The 26109-nt window shown below is 38.6% G+C and overlaps 1 protein-coding gene across 3 annotated transcripts in view; it reads left to right on the top strand.

The window, feature by feature from the left end:
- The window catches only part of RNF38 (ring finger protein 38), a 106733-nt gene that overhangs the window by 51610 nt on the left and 29014 nt on the right, over positions 1 to 26109 (top strand). Inside the window, exon 2 of one of the 3 annotated variants that reach the window (XM_012577373.5) lies at positions 5436 to 5506. In XM_012577373.5, the coding sequence (XP_012432827.5) occupies positions 5436 to 5506 (71 nt within the window). Of the gene's footprint in view, positions 1 to 5435; positions 5507 to 10378; positions 10844 to 11147; positions 11255 to 26109 lie in introns of those variants that run through there. The other 2 variants (XM_072921664.1, XM_030257657.4) reach the window with 2 other exon arrangements.

The raw sequence follows: 26109 nt of genomic DNA, 5'->3' as shown, positions 1-26109 counted from the left end.
TTTCAACACTAAGGTAACGGTTTGTAGATAGGGTTGTATTAGATGGCTGCTGTAAGGGCCATTTTGTGGACAGTTCCTGGAGTAAGCTGTCCGGTTTGTATCTGCAAATTTAAATTAAATGTTCCTTGAAGTAAAAGTGTTTATGCAGTCTTGTAGAGACACAGCAGAAACTTCAGGTAAAAAAGATCTTTCTTCAGTTCTGATTTATAGATGAGTTTTGTTTATGAAGCAGAGGCCTGCCTCACATTCAAGCTTTTTGCTGTACTAAAGTAAGTTTGTCTGTTCTTTTTTTAAGCTCTGGTATTGTTGAAATTTGTCAGACTTCAAGATTTTAAAATATAGAGAACCTTTTAGGTTCCTCCTTTTCTCTAGAAGTGTCTGAGAGGTGTCCTTCAGTCAGAAGTTTGACTGGAAGATACACATAATTTAAATGCAATTAATGTAGGCCCAGATTTTGTTTTGAACTCTCAGTTGTGTCATTTTCATCCCATTTTCTTGCTGGTTAGTAAGCATGCTGTGTGTTTCTCTGATAGCTGCAGAAAAAAGAAAAGCTGAGGGGAACTTTTCTTGCAGAGTGTTGCCATGCTTCCTGATGATTACTACATATCTAAAGTTTTCACTGGGTGTGTGGAACTGGGGACAGCATTCCCTGGCTGAGCATTGTGGTGGGGAAACCAGTAAGATTGACTGGGCCAGGGTATGGAAGGGGGCACCAGAACTCAGAAGACACCAGCAAACCTGTGCTGGTTGCAGTTTGACAAGAGCATGGATTTCTTGAGAAGTTGAGGAAACAGGAGGAAAGGAAGGAAAGAAATTCAGGAGGCATTTTACCTTTTTTTTCTGCTCTAGTGACTTTAGGCTGGTTCCTGGCTAGAAAGTGTTCCAGAGCTTTAACAATGCTTTAGATAGGTAATACTCCATGCTTTAAATTATCAGTGTTTGTGTCCCATATCATGCAACTGAAAAATATTAGCTCTTCCTAGAGTGTAGTAAATTCTTTCGACAACCTAAGTTAAAGTTGGATGCAAATCCACAGGAATTACAATTTGTTAGAGTTTATAAAAAAAGGAGTGAAAGAAAGAAGGGCAGAATGACAATCCTAATATGAATTGTATGGAGCTAGCATACAATGCGTCATGTTTCTTCTTTGTGATCAGATTTGCATACATAGGGAATGAAGTTTAAAAGTATTATAATATAATTTGCAGCCTTGTTCTTACTTGACCAACCTGAGTAGCTGTATCTTTTATTGAACTCATCTCTAACTTTTCTGTTTTAACTGTTTGTTTTTTGTTTTGTTCTGTTTATCCATTGAATAATTTCTTCATTGCAGTTTGAAAGGTTCTTGAATTAGAAGGAGCATCTAAAATCTAAATAATGTGCCACAGGTAGAGGAACATTGTTGACTAGCATATTACAATAATCTGCAGGAGTGGTTTGCATTATTTTGTTGGAAGTTGAGGCTCCTAGATCATAGATAATTTAACTTCCCTTCCTTGTATTTTTTCAAGTAGACTAGCCATCCATGGCTTTATCTCACCAGATATATATATACTCCATTCAATTCACAGTTTTTTTTAAAGGGAGCAGTTAATTAAGAGTCTAAGCTTGATCCAATTTAGATTTTGTTTCCATGCATTTCCTTCTTTCCAAATTCTAGTCTGCAAATTAAACATTTAGCCCAGAACTTGTCTGATTCATGCAAGTTAGCAAGACTCAACAGCTTCACTCTAGATAGAGTAGGTTTAATAGTACAGATGTCAGACACAAACAATTTCCTAATGAGACTGGTGCTGGAGAGTCTTATCAGTGTCATTCTTATAAACAATGAGATAATTCCAGTAGCACTGAAGTTACTGTATTAAAAGGTTTGCATTCACTCCTCTTTTTCCTTTGGACCAGCATTGTGCGTGTTTGGATGGTTTAAATTAGGAAGAATGAAGCAGGCCTTTCAAGCCTGATACTGATTTTCCTTTTATTAAAATGCAGAAGTCAGACAGCACCCATGAAATTCTGAAGATTCTTTTTGCTTTTCAGTTTAATGTGTGGGTTTAGAAGAAAAACAATCCCTTTCCTGTGGTAGCTGGGGAGAACAGCACTCTTCCTTTCTTGCCTGTTACTAAAGAACTAGAATGCAAGTCATAATACTAAGCTGGGTATCTCATTATATTTGAAGAAGGGCGTGCAAAAGAATTTAACTGTGTTTAAAGAGGTTATATATATAAATATAGTGCATCAATTGAAGGGTATTACTCTCTACCCTGTCTTGATACTGGTAGTGGTGAAGGGATGCCTGATGTAATGTTTCACATATGCCTGCTGTGTTTTGGTGGTGTCTCAATAAATTGAGACTACTCTTTTTTGTCACCTAGGTATTAGAAGCTGTGAGCCAGCTGACTGTTACAAAGTGCCCTGTTACTTGCACAGCATGGAAATTGCTTTGGATTGTGAGAGAGAGGAAGTTCAAACTGGGATTAGGTTTGAGAAAATGATGGGCATGAGACCTCACAGTTGCATCTCCTGAACAGTAGCAAGGAAGTTTGGGAAGGTGCTGTGGGCAGGGCCCGCCTGCTACATTCTGCCGGTTATGTAGGAGTCTTTATGGCATTTTCCCTACTCTAAGTCAACCTTGCAGTGATAATTCTTCAGTCAGAATTAAAGCTTTGATTGTAGTAGCCCTAGGATATGCTAGCCCTGGAGTGCAGTTGGTCTTGAGTTGGACTGAAATTCCCTGTAAATTTGGGGATATGAAGATAGTTTAAGTGAATTTTTATCTACTCCCTGCAGTGGGTGCAATGCAAATTGGCTTTTGTTCCTTTCAGTCCTTGGGCATCTTTAACAATTGAAAAGTCTTTGACACAGACTAGAGAGCTGCTGAGGTCATCTTTTGAGATTCTGACTCTGATGTTCCTTGCAGGTAGATGAAATGTGATTAACCTGTCTTCAGGTTTGTCTCGGTGCAGTCTGTCAGAAAGAAAATGCTTTAAAAACATAGCTCAGTTATTAAAAACTGCTTTTGTATTTTATGTGTATAAATATAAAAATATTTTTAAGATCAGAGAAGTCCTGCAGGACTTCCCCGACCATTTAACTCAACATTATAGATTGCACTGTCATGAAGCAGAGCCTTTAGCTGGTAGTCTGCTGTGTCAGTGACTTCAGATCTGTTACCTCTGCTGGCCCATTCAAGGGACTGTATTATCAGTGCTGTCTTTGATGTAAACCCTTACCCAAAAGCAGCTTTTGGTGAGGCTGTTGGTGAGGTCAGCCAGCTCACTGGTGCAGAGCAGCCAGGATATGTGTAATGCCTTCACTTCTCACAGTTAGGGCTTGTGTTTGATATCTTGTTATTGTACTGTTAGGTATTAGTTGACTGCAAATGAAACAAATATGTCATAAAGGCCATGAACAATCCTGTTAAGAAAAAACAAAAAGATTTTAAAGGAAGACATTAACATATTCTTTGCTAACTGCAGAACAGATTGGTTGGTTGTATGCAGAACAGTTGAGTTTGACTGAAACATGTAGATAAAACCCACTTTTTTTTTTTTTTTTTTTTTTTTTTTGGTAATATGGATATTGTTAGAATTGAAGGTATGGCATAATGAAAACTGATGAGCTGCCCAGGTGTCTTATGTTGCATTAAGTAACCAGAAACTGCTACTGGAGCTATGTTGCTACTGTTGGTATCAGTTATAGCTACTGTGATGGTGCATGCGATCGCGGTTCATGAAAAGCCTAACTGTAAAGTATATAATGTAGCCTGTAATGCAAGGTCCACTGTTACAGTGTGGTTTGATTTAGTCAGTTTTTATTAATGTTAGTTATCTTCTGTGTCCCCTTACAGTTGGTTTGATCCAAGTTGCTTACCCCAAAAGTTCTCACCACTGGGCTCCTCAGTTATCTGTCAATCTTTTCACCTCTCCCTGTTTTCTCCTTTTTTGGTTCCATCAGTCCGAGTTTTCTTGGCTGTCAATCCTATAACCACCCCCAGTTTCTTCCAGAAAGTTCTGTATCATTCGCTCTGCTCCAGCTTTTCTATTTGTCCCCAGACCTTGTGCCCACCCCAGCTATGTTATCATAGGTTGCTATAACCAATGTCACTCCTCTCTGGTTTATTCCCATTGGGCAAGACAGGTCCGCGCCCCTGTCCGCGCACCCTTTATTTAAGCTGCTGCGATGTTTGGTTTATTCGGCATTTGTCGCTGCGGCCTGAGGGGAGGTGGAGGGCTGTGAGGGCGGCATCCCCTCAGCGCGGGCCGCGCTCCCCGGAGCCGTCCCGCGTCCCCGCCGCGGCCATAGCAGGTAGCAGCTTCCACACCGGCGATTTTAATGTGTTCGGGAGTAATGTTCCTTTCAATATCCACACGCCGTGGATGCCTGGAACAAGTTTATGCGTATTTGTTGTAATCTGGCTGAACTTTAATTTTTTTCTCCCCCTATTTTCTTATTTTAGACCAATTCAAAAGGTTGTGTTTTATATCAATTCTTCCCCTGGGGTAATCAGAAAGATATTAAGCAATACCTTTAACACTGTATTCTGCTGAGTTTTGTAGCTTGCTTTTGAGGTTGAACTGATTTGAGTTCAAGAAAATGGAGTGCTTGTAGTGAAACACTTGTGGCTTGCAAAAGTCTAAATCAAGTGGAAGGGGAGCACTGCATATTTAGAGCAGTTGAAAACAGGTTCATCTTTTCCATTTTCACCTTTAAACTTCAACTATGTAGTGATTTCTTCTTTGCCTTCCCTTCCTACCAAAAATACACACTATAATCATGCACTACTTCTGTTCAACGCACTACAATGACTCCTACGACAAAATAATATTTTTTTCTGACTTGGTAAATCAGAAAGAAGCTTTGTGAAATATTTTCATAGATTCTTCGGACAGAAGTCTCAGGATTGGGGTAAACCTTTGTAGGTGTGTACTGTCCCTTTTGTTCCTAGGCCTGAAGAAACTTGTATAGAAATATTAAGCAGGCAGAAATTCCATTATAAGAAAGCTGGACACAATCAAAACTTTAACCTTGGAATTTTCCTCTTTTTTTCTTAATTTATTGCTGGAAAGAGGGTGGTGGTTTGTGATTAGCCGGGGTGCTGAAAATGTTCTGTAGTACAGTATATAAACTTGAATTGCATAGCTTCTCCTTATTTTTATATGTGCATATGTACTTTACTGCATTTGGTTTTTTTTTTGGATTGATGAGCTAGCTGTAATTTCTATTCCATTTAAAATTTGTAAAAAAATATATGCGAAGACATAGGCACACTTGTAAAATGTCTCTCTGATGCCTGTTCTGTTATCAGACCTAGCTGTTTGGTAACTAAATCTTAGAGGAAAGACAGTTTACGAAATTTACCTTTATTTTTAGTGTTCACAGAAATTGGGTTATCATTTTAGTTATTTTTTTTTCTCCCTTCCCTCCTTGTTTTCCAGGTAGTATTGGTCCATCGTTTCAATGCCACTCAATCCATCAAGATCACATTTGTACTGATGACAGTGACAAGGTGAGATTTATGTGAATGTTTCATTCACAAGAAGCACAATGCAGGGTTTTTATATATTGCTTTTACTACACAAAGATGTATTGCTTTGCAGATATAGCAGTCGGTTTTCAGAGTTACTTTTTGAACTGTCTCTATTGTAGTAAGGTACGCAGTTTTCTCCAGGCAATTTTTTAGACATTTAATGATAAATTTGTCTTTAGTGTTGTGTTTTTATTTTTGCTTGTATTGCTTTGCCATATTGATGCTCTCAGTTAATAAATAATAGCAATGGCTTTGCCAATTTCTGTATAAGGTAGGATGTCTTATTTCTTCTGACTTTAGAGATAGAGCCTAGCTGAGTGTTCAAAGCTGCTTGCTGCTTTTTTTTTTTTTTTTTTTTTTGCGCATTTTTTTTCCCCCACAGTCGACGTATTTTCTTGTTTTTGAATTGGGAATTGAAGCTTTTACAAATTGGAACTTCTTGTTCAGTGGTGCAGCTTCAAAATAGCAATGTCTAGTTGTGTGCATGTGTTTCCCTAATGCTTTTTTGGCACATTGGCAAATTAGTTTGCTTGGGGGTCAGTAGAGTACTGGGTATTAAATGTTCAATGATACTTGGATCACTACTGTAATTGTGGCACACAGAAAGGAGTAATTTTGACATTGAACTGCTTGTGAGACTGGCTGTTGATGGCTTCACCTTAAGCTTTGTTGTGTGTAAATACTGCATTTTGATTAACTTTAGTTTAACATGTAATCTGTGTCTTAAATTGTATACAAGTATGACACGTCATAGTGAACTAACTTCTTGGCTTGACATGTCTCAAAAGGGGTGGGTATTGGTCAGATTCTAAATAATTTTTCTTGGGAAGTGAAATGCAACCTGTGTGGCACTGCCTTAATAAGTGCACTAATCATTGTGCTTTGAAATTCTGGAATAAGTTAATTTCATAGTTGTTCCAGCTTATCCTGGAGCTAGAGTTGTTTTCAGAAAGAGTGTCTTTTACCGATAATACTACCTTATTATCTTTTTTCCCCCTCTATCACTCTCCTTTCTCTAGTCTTATGAGGAGTTTTGTGTTAAATTTCTTTGTTTTGTTCTGTAGGGGTTTTAGGGGTTTTTTTAGTTTGGGGTTTTTTGGGGGAGATGGTTTTGGTGTTGTTTTTTTTTTTTTTTTAGTGTGTGTGTATTTGTTTCTTGTTGGGTTTGTGGGTTTGTTTTTTTGGGGTTTTTTTTGGGTTGTTTTTTTTGTGGTTTCTTTTTTTGGGGGAAGTTGGAGTTTTGTTGGGTTTTTGGGGGGTTTTTTTGTTTTTGTTTTTTGTTTTGTTTTTGGAGGGTTTGGTGTTCTTTGTCGTGGTTTAGTTATTTTAGTTTAATTTTATTTCTAGGTACCACCCTAGATTTGGTTACTGGTTCATCCTACAGATACTGATCAAACATTCTGTCTAGAGCATGGCTAACATTATTTAAAGTTTCTACTTGATTATCTGGTTAGCTATATTCAACAGTTTTCACTGCTTTGTTTTTGGGCTTTACATACTCTGCACTGGAAGATTCTTGGGTGAGGAATGGGTGGGGGAAATTTAATTTCAGAGCCATCCTAGTGCACCAACCTAACCATTTTCCTTTTGCGAGTCATTATATGGAAGACCATGTCTTTTGTTACACTGATAGTCTTTCATTAGTTTTATTTCATGTCAAGGCAATTAAAACTGGTTTAAATCTTACTGGAAAATCCATTTGTTAGGTGCTTCACTGGTTTGGGGGCAGGGGAGTAGGAAGGGGTATGGCAACTTACCTGGTGTAAGTTTCAGAAGAGTGCTTGTTTGGCACACCACCTGCCTCCATATTAATAGAGGAATTAGGCCAAATGTTTTTTACATATTTAGAGAGGGTGGAAGAAAACAATCTTTCTTGTTAGGGTTGATTCTGCACCAATTGAGAAAGAACTTCAACTGTACATTTTACTTAACTACTCCTAGTATAAAAGGCAGAAAGAATGTGGTTTTGGGGTCTATTTAAAAGACATGTTTTTCCCTCAGGTGTCAGGTTTACTTGGTTAGGGTTTGATTTTTATGTAAGGATATGTGAAGCTGTCTGACTTGGATTTTATAGGAAATTCTAGTTGATTCCTTGATTAAAATAAACACTTTTATTTTGTGGCTTGTTTGGAAAAGCAACAGTCGTCTTGTCCAGGTCCCTCTGGATGGCATCCTGTCCTTCAGGAGTGTCAACCACATCACTCAGTTTAGTGTCATCAGCAGATTTGGTGAGGGTGCACTCGATCCTTCATCTATTTCATAGATAAAGTTTTGCGTAGCACTCGTCCTTATACAGATCTCTGTGGGACAAAGCTTGTCACTGGTATCCATTGGGACTCTGAGCTTTTGTTTTGGCCACTGCTCTTTGGATGCCAGCTGATGGGGGTTTGTTGTGGTTTTTTTTAAGGGTTTGTGTATATAGATAGACTTTTTTTAAATCACAAGTATATGCTTCCTAAAAGTAGCCTGTGCTAGGGTGCATTTGCAATCCTCTCTCACACCTTGCTTGTATTCATATATGCCTAGATTCTTGTGTTCGTTTTGGTCACGGTTTTCACTGTGAATTACTTTGAAAATCAGGTTCTGATTTATTCTTCCATTACTGAGAGATACCACCTGTTCATTTTGGTGTATCATTTAAATTATACTAAATGTGGGATTTAATTGATTTATCTACAAATTTATGAATTTTGTACACTTTTTACTTGAATACTTTTTGTATTCATTCTAGAAACTTTATGAAGAGCATACGTTTAAAATAGTTGGATTAGTCAAGAGGCATGTTTCAGCAAAGTAATTTACTACTGTTTGCCTGATTGTGCATAACTAGTTTTTGCATTTTAGAAGAAGTGTAAAGGTTAGTATTTGACTGGCAATCCACATATATTTTACAGTAGTTTCTCCACAAGCCCAGATGTCATTTCCTGGACAACAGCATGAGAAAAGTTCTACACCACACATGCTAAAGGAATGTTGCAATCTTAATGAAAACAATTCCCAGGCTTCCACCCCAATTACTTGATTTTGTTGACTTGGCACATGAGAATCTTGAATTCATATTCAGTGACATCAGCAGGAAAACAAAGTGTAAGATGTTTCATGTGTAGACTCAGTGCATTAAGAGGGATGTGTTATTGTAGACAGCATTATTGGTAATACTAAGAACTTGTCTAATTTTGTAGCACCAAAAGCAGTACTTCTTGAATTACAAAGAAATCTAATACAGCATAGCTATAAAATACATTTCCCATTTTACTTGGTGTAGTAAAGTGATTAGAATTGAGATTGATTTAAAAATAATTGTTGCTTTGGTGGTGGGAACTTCTAAACCTCAGTGCATGAGTCAGGGCACTGTTTTTTCATGTTTGTAATTTCTTGGATTGTTGCTTTAAAGTATAAATATTAAAGAACTGAACTAAGTTTCTTCATTGAGCACAGCATTTAGGGAAAGATACTTGTAAGAAGGAACTGGTATTCCTTAGTATATTACTTTAATGCTCAAGCAGTGGATTCCTACTAGGGTTAGAGATACATCACTATATACTCTGCAGGTATATCATCCTGCAGAACCTTTCAATCATACCAAGTTTATTTAGCTTTTAAAATACTTTTTTGTCCCTTGGGTAGCTGTTTCACAAGTGGTGTTACTTCCATTAAAGAGTGCTAACTCATCTTGAAAAGAAAGTTCAAAGATGCAGCCCTTAACTACTCCTGCAACATCTCTTTTCACAGATCTCATCAAGTTATCTATTCCATGCAGTTAAAATCCAAACTGGTCACCTAACAGTAATAACCAAAAAAAAAAAAAAGAAAAAAAAATCACTGTGGGGCAATCCACTGGAAATTTTTTACTAGTACTAAGGGGTTGGAAATTATACTTCTCTCATTTTTAGCTTATTTTCATTTATTTTGTTTGTTTGTTTCGTTTGCTGTTTGGTACTTGCAACTGAAATACATAGCTACATAATTTATTTTACTATTTCTAATGTTTAAATTTCCCAGCTGTAGTCTGTACATCTTCCACATACGTTTTGTGTCACCTGCTTGACGTGACCCTGCCTTGACAGGGGAATTGGATGGGATGATCTCCCGAGGTCCCTTCTAACCCTAACAATTCTGTGCTTCTATGAATTTACTCTCATTTCCTTGCCTTAATGACATTGTTGTGGACATCAGGTACTCAGAGGCCTGTGAACTCATTAAAAAGATGTTTTCATAAGAAGGGAAATACTTTTAAGTTCTTTGGATGGTGCAGTGTCTGGTAGCATAAGCCTACATATAGCTGAACAAAAAAGGATTTAGCCAATTCAGGTATTTGATGGACCCATCACATTTATTTATAGATGATGTATTATATAGGACATATATGTTATATATGTCCTATATATATTACATCTATATGTATTGTATAGGACTACACCTCTTGTGGAGAATGTGTGAGGGGCAGTACATAGGAAAATGGGAATATTAGGAGAAATGGGAAATTAGGAGAAATTTCCAATTTCAAACCTGGAAAATTTTCTTGTCCAGTTAGGACAGGTCAGATTCATTCTTCACGGATGTATTGTCACATCCGCACACCCACACACTCTTAATCCCAGTTCGTTCTGTCTGTGTTTATAGAGCAGCTTTACACCTTTTTCGTTTCACGTCTGGCAGCTGCAAGGATGTCATTTACCAACTTTCAACCACTGTTGTGCTTAGTGAGTCATCTGCTTTAGAAAGTTAATTCTTTATACCTACAGCAGGTTTTTTTTGTTTTCGTGGATCACAGTTGCGAAAAACTTCAATTATGCTCAGGTAGTAGTGACTGCAGGGAGGTTGGAAAGGTAAAAAATAAGGTGGTAATACCTTGAGGGGACCAGCTTGACTAAATCAGTTCTGCAAGGCTCCGTTTGCTGATCGGGGCTGCATGCAGAGATGTGTTTGCTGCCTTTGCTGATCGGGGCTGCATCCAGAGATGTGTTTGCTGCCTTTGCTGATCGGGGCTGCATGCAGAGATGTGTTTGCTGCCTTTGCTGATCGGGGCTGCATCCAGAGATGTGTTTGCTGCCTTTGCTGATCGGGGCTGCATCCAGAGATGTGTTTGCTGCCTTTGCTGATCAGGTCTGCATGCAGAGATGCTTTTGCTGCCTTTGCTGATCGGGGCTGCATGCAGAGATGTGTTTGCTGCCTTTGCTGATCGGGGCTGCATCCAGAGATGTGTTTGCTGCCTTTGCCGATCAGGTGTGCATGCAGAGCCTGTGCCCGTGTGGCACCGCCAGCAGAAGGCAGATCCTGTTTCTCCAGTGACTCTGGAAAGGCGCTCAGAGCCAGGTGAGGGTCGGTCTCAATGGACAGCAGCAGAGGACGTGGCCTCAAATCTGCGCCTTGCGGTTCGGGTTGGCCGTGAGGAAGGATTTATTCAGGGGTGGTCACACACTGGGACGCGCTGCCGGGGGCGGCGGCGCTGGAGGAACGACTGGACGTGTGACACCCGGTGCCGCGGTCTGGCTGACGGGATGAAGATGCGGCCCGCGGGATCGCGGAGGTCTGTGCCGAGTCCCGTGAAACCGAAAGTAAAACGGGGCCGGGCCGCGGTCGGCGGTGGGAGCGCGGCGGGCGCGGACAAAGGGGCCGCCTCACGCCGGGCGGGGCGCGGCGTCACGGGCCGGGCGGGCGGAAGCGGCGGCGGAAGGGTCGGGCCCGGCCCGGGGCGGCCCCGAGGCGGAGGCGGCGGCGCCGCAGGTACCGGAGCGGGGCGGGGCCTCACGCGGCTGAGGGGAAAAAGGGGCGATGTCCCCGCGGCGCTGGGCCGCTCTCCGTACAGGTAGAGGGTGAAGGAGGCCGTGAGCCCGAGCTCCTTCTGCCTGGCGGCCCCCGCGAGGTGGAGTAGAGCCGGGGAAGGGAGGTTGTTGTCTGATCGTTAAAGTTGCTGGAACCTGAAAATGAACAGGCTTTCCAGGACTGAATTGCTGTGCTGCCTTCAAGGCCGGTAGCAAGTGTTCCTGAAGCACTGAGCGTCCTCCCATCCATGTAGTAAAATTACATCTCTAGGTATCTCTAAGCCCTTCAAATTAGTCGAAAGAACAACTGTTTGAGGAAGCACTGATTTAGCAAGCATACACGTTAGGGCATTTGGTATTTCTTAGTGCACTTGAGTTAATTCCTATTCATAAACAACACAAACGGAATTTCTTTTTTCTTTTTTTTTATGCTTGAACTGTAAAGTTACACCTTGTTTACTTAAGAAGTGTGTTTTTAAACTGACCGTGCATTCAGATCTTAACTGAGGACACCGATTTCAAATTTTAACTGTTTAGAGCAAGTAGCTCAGTTAATACTTACACAGAAGTTTATTGAACTGGAAGTCATGACAATGTTTATGAATGTATACCATTTACATTTTGAAAGAGATTTTTGTGGTATTTGAAGCAAACCTGCATTTTCTGATAAGTTCTTCACATGTAGAGTGGAGCAACTGTAATGGTAAGATGAACAGGATTAATATAAGTTTCTGTTATTCAAGTGCTGAATACATTTACATCATAATTTGATTTGGTGTCACTGATGATGTGCTTATTCTTAAATGCCATTCACTGAAGCAACTGCTTTGTTTTCGTTTGTTAAATTTATGTTATTTATCCACGTGTTGGGGATCTTGCTATCTGCTGACCCCACAGACTCCTTAAATGCTTCTCAGCATTATATTACATTACCTTTCCTACCTTTGAGGGGGTATTGTGGCTGCAGTATTAGAGACTTGCTGTTCTGAGAGAGTAAAAAACTGTTTGGATACTAGTGTGTGCAGTAAGAGAAAGGAGGGTGCAGTCATTAATGATTAAGTCCAAGATGGAAGAGTGAGTAGGTTCTGTGGCAGGTTCCATGGCTGGTGATAGTTTATAATGTTTTTGATCTTCTGAATCAGCAAATATCTGGCAAAAAATGAAATATATCCATACATAGAATAATGTGAAGAAAGTCTTCAGGGAATTGTTGCTGGGAGTTATGCTACTTGTGAAAAATGTCAGTTGTGAAAAATTGTACATAAATAAAAGGGTCTTAAAAAGTAAAGATTTCATTATATCCTTTGTGAATCTTACTTTGTTACCTCATGGACTTACAGAGTAGGTTAAAAACTTCATTTGATTCTTATCTGGTTCGCTTTGTGGGGTTTTTTAATTAACCAGAGTATAATAAATACTGAATTGAAGTTGCGTGTTGTTAAGTCTTTGCTTTGTACCTGCAGTGGTATGGAAGTCGCAGTATATAATAGTCCTTTGAAATACAAGGATTTGGCTCAGAATCTGATATTAGTTGAACTAGTTACTGTTGTTATTTGTCAAGTTTATGTGTCAGCTTATATCAATACGTTTTTTAATATGGTTTATTGATATTATAGTAAGAGATAAATTCTATAATATAAACTGGACTGTTGAGGAAGTCAAGTTTTTTTCAACTCTTTTCTTAAAAAGTCTTTAAGAATTGTGATGGTTTTTATGCGAAGTCTTGCTAAAATATAAAAATTGTGTGGTTAGGGAGAGAAGTTACTTCTTCAGATCTGCCTGCTGTTGAATTGTAGTCTTACACTACGAAACTGTGGTCTTGTTGTAAGTCAGATATGTCATACACGTTTGTAGAGACTACGTGGACTGAATTGCTGGGGATCTAATGAGAATTTGTACAGAGCAGGCCTTTGAGTTACAGACTTCTCAGGTAGTCTTTGCGTGTAGCTTTACCATCCCCACCTTGCCTCAGAAGGATCTGAAAGGCAGAAATAAGGGCAGAGGAAAGATACAGAAATCCTTTTTTCCTGTTTTTAGTCAGAAAGTTTTTGTCTGTGGGGGAATGATTCTTAAAACTTGCAGAAGATACAGGTTTGACTGAATTGGTTCATATGGAAGTAGAACTTGCGGTTTCCTTTCCTATATAAGAATTTATATCAAGTTAAATTATCTAGTACAGAACATTTAAACTCCGATGTGGGCTGAAGTTGATGAGGTCTGTGATTTAATAGGATGGTTTTCCTGTTTCTCATGGGAGCACGTAGGTTCCTCTTTTACTAAGCTCTTTAAGGAGAAGGAAACTTGTTTTGCTTTTTGGTGCCCTCTACTGATTTCTGTCTGTCAGAACATTGAAATCTGGTGCTGGTTTTGGCCTTTAATAACACCGAATGCTGACAACAGCTGCTCTTTAAAAGCAGTGGGAAGGGGAAAGAGTGAAAAGAAGCCCTTTTACACCTTGAGTATTTTGCCATTTGCCTTCCAACCAGTCTGTCTGGATTGTGTTGGAACTGTATCTCACCTGGTAGAAAAGTAGGTAAGCAGCATATATCTGACCTGCGTACTGTCTTCTGTTGGCATTGTAGCAAAGATTCCTTTGCTTCTCTCCTCTCAGGAAAATAGGGACATTTTTTCTTTAATGTATGCAGTTCCTGATTCTCAGTAAATACATTCAAGGTTTGCTGTCTCAGAATTTTTTATCTTGTTTATTTTCAATAACTTTGCTTTTTTTTTTTTTTTTTCATTTCCCACTAGTACCTCAGATACAACAAAAAATAACCAGCGCTTCATGTGAGCACTGATACACACACCACCACTGTGCTTTGCTTATTTTCTGTTTAAGTATTTGCTTATTTTGCTTATTTTATTATTTGCTTATTTTCTGTTTAAGTAGCTCTTTCATTTTATCAGTCTTGCAGTCCTGTTCCTTTGCAAAATCTGTGAACACCTCTGTCCTAGAAAAACTCAGGAATTGCTACATTCTCTCTTCAGAACCTCTTACCTTAGCCTTGTGGTCTGTCTTTGCCAGCTTTGTTAATTTCTGACAAAAGTGGCCAATTTTTCTTTTTTTTTTTTTTTTGGTCACACTGCAGTAACTGTAAATTGTGTGAGAAGGGATGAGAACATTCATGGCACAATTTATGGTGCTGCTGAGCAGATGCTCTGTCTGGCAGTCTCCATGAAAGCTTTTGGAGATGGCTTTCTAGACAAAAATTCAGGACTTTTCTTCCTTATTCAGGTGACCTTATTAGATGATCTGTGTTTGGACTGTTCTTTTAAAAATTTGTGGTCTGATGAATATTTTTGATGAGCTGCATTTTAAAATCTAATTTTTGGAAGTGTCTTGCAAAGAGATTTAAGACTGTTTTGTTCGCAGGTACTGAGGGAAGGCATTTTTGATCTGTTTTCTGTGTTTGTGTCTTGGTAAAACATCAGAACTGAAAACAAAGCAAGATGGGAAATGAAGAGATGAGATACATTAAAGACTAGAAAATTCATTTAAAATAATATTGAGGCATTTGTGAAGACAAGTAAGTTCCAAGTGCATGAGTATGGCTTTGGGAAAAACATTCAGCTATGGTCACAAAGGACCTGGTAAGAACAAATAGGCATTTAGTAATTTTGTATGTGAAACTCTCCTGAGCACAGGTTACAGTTACAGCTCATACCTGAAGCTTTCTTTCTCTTTTAATTTCCTTACTGTATCAGAGAACAGGAGAGCACTTTTTCTCAAATTCTAATACAGAGACCTAGTACAGTGTTTGTATTCTTTGGGTCTGCTTTCTGTAAGTGAATATTTATGTTTATCTGTTGTTTTGTTCAACATTGGGCAGGATTTGAGAGTGTTTTAAAAAAGGACACATCTCACCAAATTTCTTACGTGGTTTAAGGTCTTAATTTCTATTTTTTTCTCCTTATAAAAGATGTGGGATAACGTGAGTCAGCAAACTGCTTATTTGAGTGTGCGAAGCTCATATTCCTTTGCCTGTCATCTAATGTGCATCATGTGGTTTGTTTTTTATTGACCTTCCGGTGACTTTGTGTGAGAATAATCTTGTTTTCTAAAGTAAATGAAAAGATCTACACAAGTAGATGCTCTTCTTTGAAGCTGAGAACCTGCAGTGTTTTCTCATGTGTTCCTTGTTTGGGTTAACTTAGCAGAAAATGCCAATTCTTTCTTGGTTTTGTCATCTCAAATAATTTGTCGCTTACATTGAGGAGTGAGTTCTTTGCCCATTACATGACCTGTTTGGTGACAGCCTCCCAACATGTGGGTTTTGTAGGGGCAGAAGAACCAGCCACTGCTGCAGTAGTTAATATTTTTACAGGACCTGTACTGAGTGTGACACATGTGAAAAAGGAAGTTCTGCAAGCTACTAAGGATAAAAGGCGTGTTTAAATCCCAGCTCTAGTGAAAAACATTTTTTCCCCTAAGCTTTTTAAAGCAACTCTTACTAATTTATCCAGGCTGTCAATAAAAACTATATTATGTGTTTATATTTAAATCAAATAGTCTCTGTTATGTAGCACATAGTCTAAATCAGATGAGCTTTGAAAAGAGTAAAAGAATCATTTAGGTTGAAAAAGACCCATAAGATCATCAAGTCCAGCCATTAAGCTCGTACTGTCAAGTCTACCACTAAGGGACCTCCTTATGTCTATACATCTTTTTTATTACCTCCAGAGATGGTGACTCAACTACTTTCCCAATGCTTGACAATCTGTATGGTGAAGAAAATTTGACTAATACCTGATTTAAACCATCTCTGGTGCAAAGTGAGGTCATTTCTTCTTGTCCTGACTCTTGGAAAACAGATCATCTCCTACCTTGCTGCAGCCTGTTTTTTCAGGTATCTGAGGAGAGAGAGAGAGGGAGAAGGTCTCGACCCCTGAGGTCTCCCCTGAGTCTCCTTTCCTCCTGGTTAAACAACCTCAGCTCCTTCAGCTGCTCCTCATAAGTCCTGTGCTCCAGACCCATGATGTTCCAGCACCTCAGTGCTGGAACCCCTCTTGTTGTGAGGGGCCCAGAACTGGACACAGCGCTCAAGACGTGCCCTCACCAGTGCTGAGTACCCAATCCCTGCCCTGGTCCTGCTTGCCACACTGCTGAAGACACAGGCCAGGTGCCACTGGCCTTCTTGGCCACCTGGGCACACTTGTGGCTTCTGTGGTGTCAGCCAGCAGCCCCAGATCCTTTTTGCTGGGCACTTTTCCAGACAGTGCCCCAGCCTTAGGCCCTGCATGGGGTTGTTGTGATCCAGTGGCAGGATCTGCCACTTGGCCTTGTGATCTTCGACCTCAGTGCATTGGTGCATCCTGTCCAGATATATCTGCAGAGCCTTCAGCAGGTCAGCTTCTGCCCAGCGTAGTGTCATCGGCAAATTTACTGAGGAGTCATTGGTTCGCCTTGTCCAGTTTGTTGACAGAGATGTTATGCAGGGCTGGCCCCAGTACTGGATCCTGTGAGCACCACTTGTCACCAGACACCAACTGGATATAACTCCATCCACCAGAATTTCCTAGGCTGGGCTATGCAGCCAGTTCTTTACCAAGGAAAGAGGACATCTTTTTAAATCAAGAGCTGCCATGACCCAGACTCCTAGCTTGTGCTGTTGTTAAGGATATTTCTGCAGTGTATCAATATGTAGTACTCTGTAGTGTAAATAAATTCAATTAAAACCATTTTTTAAAAAATAGTTTAACAAAATGTTAATCATAACATTGTGCTCGGTGATGCACTGTGTCCAGCCATAGGTGATGAAGAGTTTACTTGTCCTAAACTGTGTGAGAGGCAGAGTAAAGCCTTGGTATTTATTTCACCTGTGAAAATTTGCTTCTGTGTGTAAAATTCTGTAGAATAAGGAAATAATAAATCAAGCATCATAAATAGAAGGACACAACTGATGTATGGGTTGAGAGGTTTGGTGTTGGAGGTTGCTGTGACAGTTAAGGACAAGGGTTGCAGTTGTAGTGTGTGCCATTTGGGGTGTGTTTTCTCCCTCATTTGGTGGCATCTCCCCATAGAGAAAGGAAGTTGAAGAAGGTTGAACATAGAGTGCCTTATTCTTAAGTATCTTGACCGTTGAATTTTCAAGCTTGTGTTTAAATACAGCTCTTTTAAGCTGTATCCTTTAAGACTTGCTTCGGGTTTTTTTTTTTTTTTCCCACTTAATACCAGTGTGAGTATATTGAAGAGCATTCTGTTGTTAACATTATAGTTTGGTTGTGCTGATTAGCTACGTAGGTAGGTAGGTAGGTTTTTGTGGAGTCATTGTGTGGTTTCTGAAACAGATGAAGAGTGTTGACGCTTCAAATTTCTAACAATATAGAGATACTGAAGCAATGTAGAGAAAAAATTGTGGCACGAACTGAGAACATGTAAAACTATATTACACACAGAAATTTTTAACAGTATGGTGTGCTGACCAGATATTTCCATCTTCCAGTAATGCAGTTTAGTATTGTTATGACAAGTACCAACAGTGAAGGCAGCCAATTATAAATACTTTTTACCACAATAGAGGCTGAGTTATTATGCCTGTAATCCTGTCACTAGGAACAGATTTCAAATGCTGACTTGTCCTTGCGCCTATTGTGGACATCAGTTATAGTAGTGTGAGAAATGTTTCTATTGGTATAAATGTTTGGGTGTTCTCTTGATGCCAGTATAACATCCATTAACACAATCAAAAGATTTCAGTTTTCAGTGCTCAAGTGATTGCTTGTCCATTTACATATGTTGTGTTTCAAGTATGTGTGTGCATACCTGTGTGCATGTATATATGTGTAGTTTAATACAGGGGAAAAAAAAAATCTTAAAAGAGTGTGATTTTGGTTTTTTACTTGTAATGAATATCCTAATTACCCTGTCTCCACTGAGATACCTGTATTGTTAATTTCATATGTCTAAATGGCAAAATCATTAGTGAATACATACTGAATATGCAAACTGTGTATAGAGTAGACTTTGCTGTTAAGCAATTTTGGGCCAGATTCTCTTCAGATACCCCATCAAAGGAGAAAGAGCATAATTATGTTTAAAATAGAAAGTGTGATCTTTTTCAGATGAACACTTGTCTGAACACCTTGTCTTTATTTCCCCACTTCACTCTTGCCCTGGCATTATTTTAAGAAAGCTAATATAAACACATTTTATGACATTTAAAGAAATTCCTTTACAGTTATGAATACATTTTAATGGTACATGTGCAAAGTTTTATGTATTTCAGCTTTGTATAAGAAAATGAGTTCTCTTTCTATATCTGTAATTCTGTAATTTAAAATTTCTTTTCTGCTTACATATGAAAGAGGGGATCAGGACTCTGTGGAGGCCCGGAGATAGCTTTTAACACCGTCACCTGAAATAAAACACTTTCTTATATTGTGTAAGGTGGTGCAGGTGTCAAAACATGGACACTTTACCTCAGATCTTGGTAGGCAGTTTGGAGATTGACTGATAGAAATTATCACTGGAAAATAATTTTTAAAGTCTTTTTTGATACCACTACTGTTTGTTGCATAAATCTTTCAATTTCAGTTTTAAGAAAGCTTGAAATGTTTGCTATCATAGTACATACTAACTGCAGGGAACATCTGCAGAAAAAGCACTTTTTTTTTTCCATTTTCTATCACACATACCACTGACAAAATTGAGTTGAAAACTGAGACAATAAAGTAGGATTTTAAGGTAAAATTAATATTCTTCCAGCAATTGGATTTTTTTTTTTTTTAATAGGGAGGTATAACTGAGGTTTCTTCCCATATTGATGTTTGGATGGGGTTTTTGATTTGAGAGTTAAAAGATTCCCATTCAGAAGAAATACGATGATGTGATACAAAAATAAGTACTTGCTAACATCTTTGTGAGTTTGGAGCATTTGAAGTGCTTTGATTCATTCCTACAAAAGAATGATTGCAAAACATTTTCATATTTCAAACGATTGTTTGCATGCAGCAAGTACTGCAAGCAGTTGCAAATACTAATTTAATACTAAGAACTTCGAGATGGCTGTGTACTGCCTTGGTCCTTAAACCTGCTTCACTGTTAGAAAAGGAGGTGCTACAGTTGTGATATATGGATTTTACTCTCCATTTTGTATGAGCAGTAGAGCTTAAAATGAGAAACATGTAGTCTTATTAAAACATTCTCCTTTTTTTAATGCTATTGAGTCCTGCAATGCTAAATATGATGCTAATATTTTTACATTTTTCCAATGCCTTTGTGTATTTTAAATTCACGTGCAGCAAAGTAATATTACAGTGTTTGGAATGAAAATTTAGTATCTAATAATCAAAATCTTCAGACTATTTCAAGTACCTACTGTGTGAAACTTCAGCAGTTCAGATGTAGCTGTCTCTTAATGTTGCTTTTTGTATATCCTAAACATTCAGTTAAGTGAGAAATGCATTTCAGAGAAGAAAATGATACGGAGAAGACACTGGAAAAACACAGATGTGACAGTCTGATGTAGAATAAGAAACAAATCAAATATTCAGCTTATTAATGGTCTTTTCACCATAAGTATAGCAAGTCTTCATTGGACTGACTTGTATGTCAGTGTTTCTTTTGTAGTAGGAGCCCAGTACTGCACACAGTACTCCAGAGATTATCTCCTAGGACTTCTGCATGAATTCCCTTTTTGGCCTTTCTTTCAGTCACCTGCTTCTTTTTTAAAAACACTTCTGTACAATTGCTATGTGATTTGCTATTGCATGCCTCAGATCTTCAAAGACAAACTTTGCATGACGGATTCATTGTCAGTTCTGATTGCTGAAGAGCAGATTGGCTTTTGTGCCCGCTGTCAGTAAATAATGAATTAATGCTGTTAGCCAGAAGTGAATTATAGATGGCCAGAAAGATCACTGAGGCATGTTCTTGGTACAGTTGTTACAGCTATAATTGATACATATCATATAATTGATGCATATCGTCATAGCTTTGAAAGACAAAAAAGATACAAACTTGTATCTTCTTTTTACCACGTCTGGTAATGTTGCTCTTGTTATACAAACTGTGTTCCTTTTACTAAATATTTTACTGCTCTTCCAGTGTCAGAAGGGCTCTTTAATTCACATAAATTACTAAGAACCTAATAAAAGCTGCTACAGAAGATTTTGCACCAGCAACCTGACATGGCTATTGAACATTGGTTTCCATTTTAAGATGTAGTGACTAGTTTTCTTCTTACCACATAATCATATTTCAAAAGCAAGTTAAAGAAAATATTGTAGGCTTCTTTTCAGAATGATGTGCCTTGCTAAGCACTATTCTGTCCAAATTTATATACTTTCTTCATAAATCAACAGAGATGTCACCAGGAGTGTGAGTTTTTTTAACTGCCTTTTTTCTTTCTTTACATTTTTTTAGTGTCATGCTTAGTGTTTTTTGTTCTCTATGGAATTTTCATCCTAAGTGCTAATTACAGTTTCATTTTCTTAATTTTTGACAGTGTAAGAATTAAGACAAAAAAATTAAGAAAAAAGTTCCAAAGTGCAGAAAGAAATTATCTTCCAGAAAAAAATGGCTCTGAACATTACTGATAGTGAGATTTTTAGGTAAAATTTTAATTTTTTTTTTTTAACCATGAAACATTATTTACATTCTAGGATTTCTGTCTAGTGCCTAGAGGAGGCAGGATGTGGACATCAATATTAGAATTTCTTTTCCTCCATGGGTAAATGTACCCATTTACCTTGACTATACCAAGATTGTGTGCATTGTCAACAGCTGTAACAATTCGCATTTCTTGCTAGAGGAGTCACTGTATCTGTTCCAGATGTTCTCTTATTCATGAAAAGAGGTGTAATGGTTATGTGAATGGTGGTGAGTTTAAGGAAAGGTTCTGAATCCTGCTTACCCTGCAGAAGTCGAACAAGCAATGTCATATACTCTAATTGGACTGGCACACAGTTGGCAGGTTGAAAAATATCACTATGTTGGCCAGTGCAGCTAAGCCAGCAGAATTCTTTGGGCAAATCCAATTATACTAGCAAAATACTGTTATTCCTGGTATTTATTTTGTCAGCTGAAGTTCCTCTAAAGAGCTTTTGCCAGTGAAAGATGTGTGTCATTACAGTATGATTCTGCTGGCAAATCTTTTATACATGGACAGTCCTTTGTCATGTAGCTTTGAGTCCAACTGGATAATCCTTGTTTATTTTGTCTTGGATAAAAAAGCACACCATTTAGGCTTGGAAGTAGTCCACTTGTTCATAAAATCTGTTACTTTTTGCCACTTGTGGCACAGGGCTTTTAGTTTACTGCCTCATCGTTGCTTCTTATAGTAGTTCCTTCCTGGATTTATTTAAAGCTAGAATTTTAAGAATGTATGTAAAGGAAATGTCAAATTTCATGGTCCCCAAGTGCTTTTCATGTGTCAGCTTACAAGTTAATATGATGCCACTTTTTTTCATCCTATTCTTTTTTTTCCTCTCACTGTTACACAAAATGTATGTGGATCCCTCAGGACTAAGGCAGAACAAGGAGAAGGAACATGTAAAAGCTTTGGCTTTCATGAAAGCTGAGAGTTACCACTGTGGGTGCCCCAGGACACCAGTGCCGATCAAATGGAGACCTGATTGGGAATGAAGCTCAAGGGAAGGTGCAGCAGGGAAGGATGATAAAACCTGTGCTTATTAGTACACAATGAATACACAGTGTCCTGTTTTGCTTTTTAGGGAATTGGCTGATGAGTGCAGGTGCTGCTGTCTGGATGCTAAGATCTGCAGCTGGCATCTGTCATGTGTACTAGTGCTGAAGTACATACAGATGGGGGTGTGTGAACTATACTGGGTTATCATGGCAAGAAGATATAACGTCCTTTGGACTTTACATACCTGGATAGGAGAGACAAACTTTCCTGGTTTACCATAACAAATTCTTCTCATCCCCTACACCAGCCCTTTGATTTTCATTAAGTGTTCTTGTTTAGGGCAAGGGTGAAGGACTGTTGTTTATTCCCATATTCTTCTTAGTTTTTATTGTTTTCAGAAGTAATCTTCATTTACTCTTCCTGGACTGACAGAGTGGTTACAGTTGTGCTCAGTATTGTTCGTGAAAGAGTTTTGTGGTCTGTAAGGGAATGTGGAAGAAGAGACATCAGCTTGTGTAAGTTGTGAATGGTCAAAGAACGTTTGAGTGCCATAAGGGAATAAAAAGAAAAGGAGTAATAAATGGGAACATTTTAAGGCACAAATCTTTTGAACCAAAAAGTAAGGGAGGCAGATAAAAGGATGAAACCTGATCAGTCAGTAATTGAAGAGGGTACGTGGAATGTAGCAACGTTTAATTCAGTGAGATTATTTGATTGTAGACTTCATCACATGGCATTTTAAAAGAAAGGATAAATCCATAAACAAGATACAGAGAGACATACAAACCTACCCGGCAAAGACAAGAAACAAAACCTGGTCTGTCACAGTAACTGCTGAGCTATCAGAAATGTGCACACAAACAAGGATTCTGTGTCTGATAAGGATGCAAACCTGAGAGTCTAGGATGCTGGGGCATGTCAGTGAGACTGTGCCATCTGAGAAGGTGATCTGCAAGGGAAGGGAGCTGTAAAAGGGACAAAACAGGGCCGGACAGAAAAAGGGCTGATGCAGGTAAACTGTGGCCAGTCTTTATGCTTGTTTGGCTGAGCCCTGTGCCTGATCTCTGCAGTCTTGGCAGAGATCAGCTGCCAAGCTAATCTTTATTCGCTCTTTTCTTAACTGCTTCTCTATGTAATTTCACTTTCTGTACCATGTGTGTAAGTGCTGCAGGGGCTAGGTGAGACCAGTTTGAGTAGAAACTAGGCCAGTAGCTAGAGTCTCACTGGATGTTGGCAACAAACAGGTTTGCAGTGCCAGTGGTAGAAGTGAGTGAGGCTCTTGGTGGCAGGAGCTGGAGGGGCTGTAGCTACCTGAATTATTTTATTAGTTTCCTGCAGAATTTGTATCTACAGTGCCAGCTGCAGCGGAGTTGTGTGAGTTTGTAAACTCTGCTTTGTAATGCCACACCGAAGTTAAACTTCTGCAGCTGCTGCTTTCTGTGGGAGAGATGGAAGAAGACAGTAATGCTTACAAAGCCATCTGGCCTGCAGTGGTTCCATCTGTCACATAAGTGATTTCCCTTGCTTTGGTTTTAGGGCTGTGGGGGAACAGCTCTTCCAGAACTTACTCGACCTAGGCCAAAAAATGTGCTTACAATTAGTTTGTTCTTGGATTATGAACAAGCCACACTGCATTTGGATGTAACTGTTTGTTCAGCCAAGAACTTACTGTTATTGTAGGTACAGTCAGACTAACAGAAATGTTAAAAGGTAATTCAAATTACAGTTGTTAGGATTGTTGGAGCAGATAGGATTTGCGGAATACTCAGTTTACTAGCCCATTAGATGCCTATAATTACATTTGAAAACATTTATAAATATTGATGTTTACCAGCTTGTATTGGTGCCTTGAGAAGGCTGACCTAGAACAGATACTAGACAGAGTTAAAGAATAAAGTAGGTATAAATTAAAAGGCCTTAAAGGATACACCTTGGGCAATGTCTGAGCCTGGCCCAGGCTACACCCAAGATGAACCCAAAATGGTCACAAAATGGACAACCGGTTACGAGGTCCCACACTTCCTTCAGTTTTGCACATTAGGGTTAATTGTCCAATTACAACTTCAGATAATGAAGTCCCATTCTTCTAGTTTTCTCTCTTCAGTCCACTGTCATTTATATTCTTGGGTCTGAAACTTGTAATAGTTGTCCTTAGCTAGGAAACGTCCCAAGCTAGAAAAGGAATTGTTTTGTCTAGCTACTCTGTGAAGAGTGCTTACCAACACTTAATATGAAGCTCAGAACTACACATCTATGCAGCACAGAATCTGAAAAATATGAAAGCTGAAACTTAAGGCTTCAGTGTCATGGGGAAAAATAATTTCAGGATGCACTCATGAAGAGGAAACATGTAGCTGATGATTTCTAGTCAGCCTGTGGTAAGGTTTTATAGGGCATACCCATCAGATGGTCCTTATGTAAAGCCTTCTAGGGGCTATGCATGAGAATACTCCTGAAGTACTAGTTTACTTTTAAGATACAGGTCTTTTGTGGGCTACAGGATAGATGTAATTTATTCTCTGAATTTGAGGTGGGGGATATGGAGAAGTTTCTTGTGTTTTACAGGACCATTAAATGGAAATATATAAGGAGTTGGAGAGGAAAATGATTTTCAGATATTTGCAGTAATTGCTTTGGTAATAATTCCCTTCTGTGATGGTTAACAGTCAGTGTGTGGCTGCAATATTTATAATTTTACTGGAAAAGGACAGTGAAGAAAATAAACCTCACAGGATGCTGTCTCAATGAAAACACCTGGTTTTTCCCAAATAAAATGGAAGAGCTTTCAGATAAAAACATTAATGCAAGAAACATATACAGAAATAGAACAAACACTTCTAAAAGGGGGTTTTACAAACAGGCATACTCTGTATTCACCTTTATTACCATTACAGTTATGAGAGTTTATGGGGTACACAGATGAGAATTAGCCAACTATACTGTACATATCAGTGAAATTATTACTTTTGGGAATGTCAGTGAAATGCTGACTTTTAGGGACGAGACTGTAGGTTTTAGTGGCCTGACATACGCTGCTGATGACTTTGTCCTGATACTGGTTCCTTTAAATACAAAGTAATCTGTATTCCTGTTCGTCTTGCTCTTTCGGTTCAGTGTTTTTTTTAAAGAAGGGCAGTGAGTTTATCTTGTGGTAGAGTGTTCTTGATAACTGCCTTCCAGTCTGTTCTTTTTCTGTGTTGGACATAAGAAAAATAAACAGCGTATGGCTGGAAAAAGTAACAGTAGTCCTAGAAAATATTTTGGGTACTAACAAGAAACAATTAGAGGTATTTGGGATTTGGAAAGCTCTTGTCATTGTGGAAAGTATCATATCCCACAAGTAAACTACTGAACTTAATGAGCAATAATAATGTAAACTGAAAAAACATACTGTCGATATATAGTTCTTCCACGTGCCGATTGAAAATAACCTGAAAACAAAATTATACAGGATATGTGTATCTTATTAGCTCCTTGTAATTTCCTGCATTATACTATTATCCTGATACAATTACCACATGAGAATTGGTTTCTTAATAAAAACTTAAAACAAAACAGCAAGTCTTCAGTTAATTAGGTTTGTGTTGGGGCATTTATAACATTTGTTTGCAAATAAGTTGAACTTAGTTTTAGGTTACTTCTTTTTCAGTACAGTAAAAGATACAATTACATTTGAAATCTCTGTAGATGTAGTTCCAAAACATTATTTTACCTTTATTATCTTCCTAATAGGAAACAATTTTGAGTGAAATTACTGTTGCTTACGGCAGAGGGGAGTTAGCACTTAGAGAGTTTTAAATATCTGTGAGAGTTAGTAATCTGGAGTGATGATGAAGGCAAACTACTTAGCAGTTTACATCTGCGCAGTCTCTGAAATAGTGCGCTCCTGATGCAAAAGTTAAAAAATAATAGAAGAGCTGTTTTTCTAAAGTAGACTGCTTTCTGCAGAGCAAGGTATATTAGTGTTAATGCTTGGGATGAGTGTCACATTGAAACTTTCAAGGTTTTGTTTTCAGCCAGCTTCACTAAATCCACTTCTTTCTTTCCTCCATTTGACCTTTTCTTTTGCACTCACAAAATCCCAGCATACCTAATTTACCAACATTTTTATAACCTGTCTTTCTCTTTGAATAAGCTTAGTCATCATGGTGTAGAAAGTTGGGCCACAAATAATCCTTCTCTGACTCTTGTAGCATAGTTCCTTTAAGATTTGTCCTTTGGCAGTGTT

The sequence above is a fragment of the Taeniopygia guttata genome, chromosome Z (assembly GCF_048771995.1).
Source record: "Taeniopygia guttata chromosome Z, bTaeGut7.mat, whole genome shotgun sequence".
NCBI lineage: Eukaryota > Metazoa > Chordata > Aves > Passeriformes > Estrildidae > Taeniopygia > Taeniopygia guttata.
Note: the sequence above shows the minus strand (reverse complement) of the source record. Positions and strands in the feature narration are given on the sequence as shown.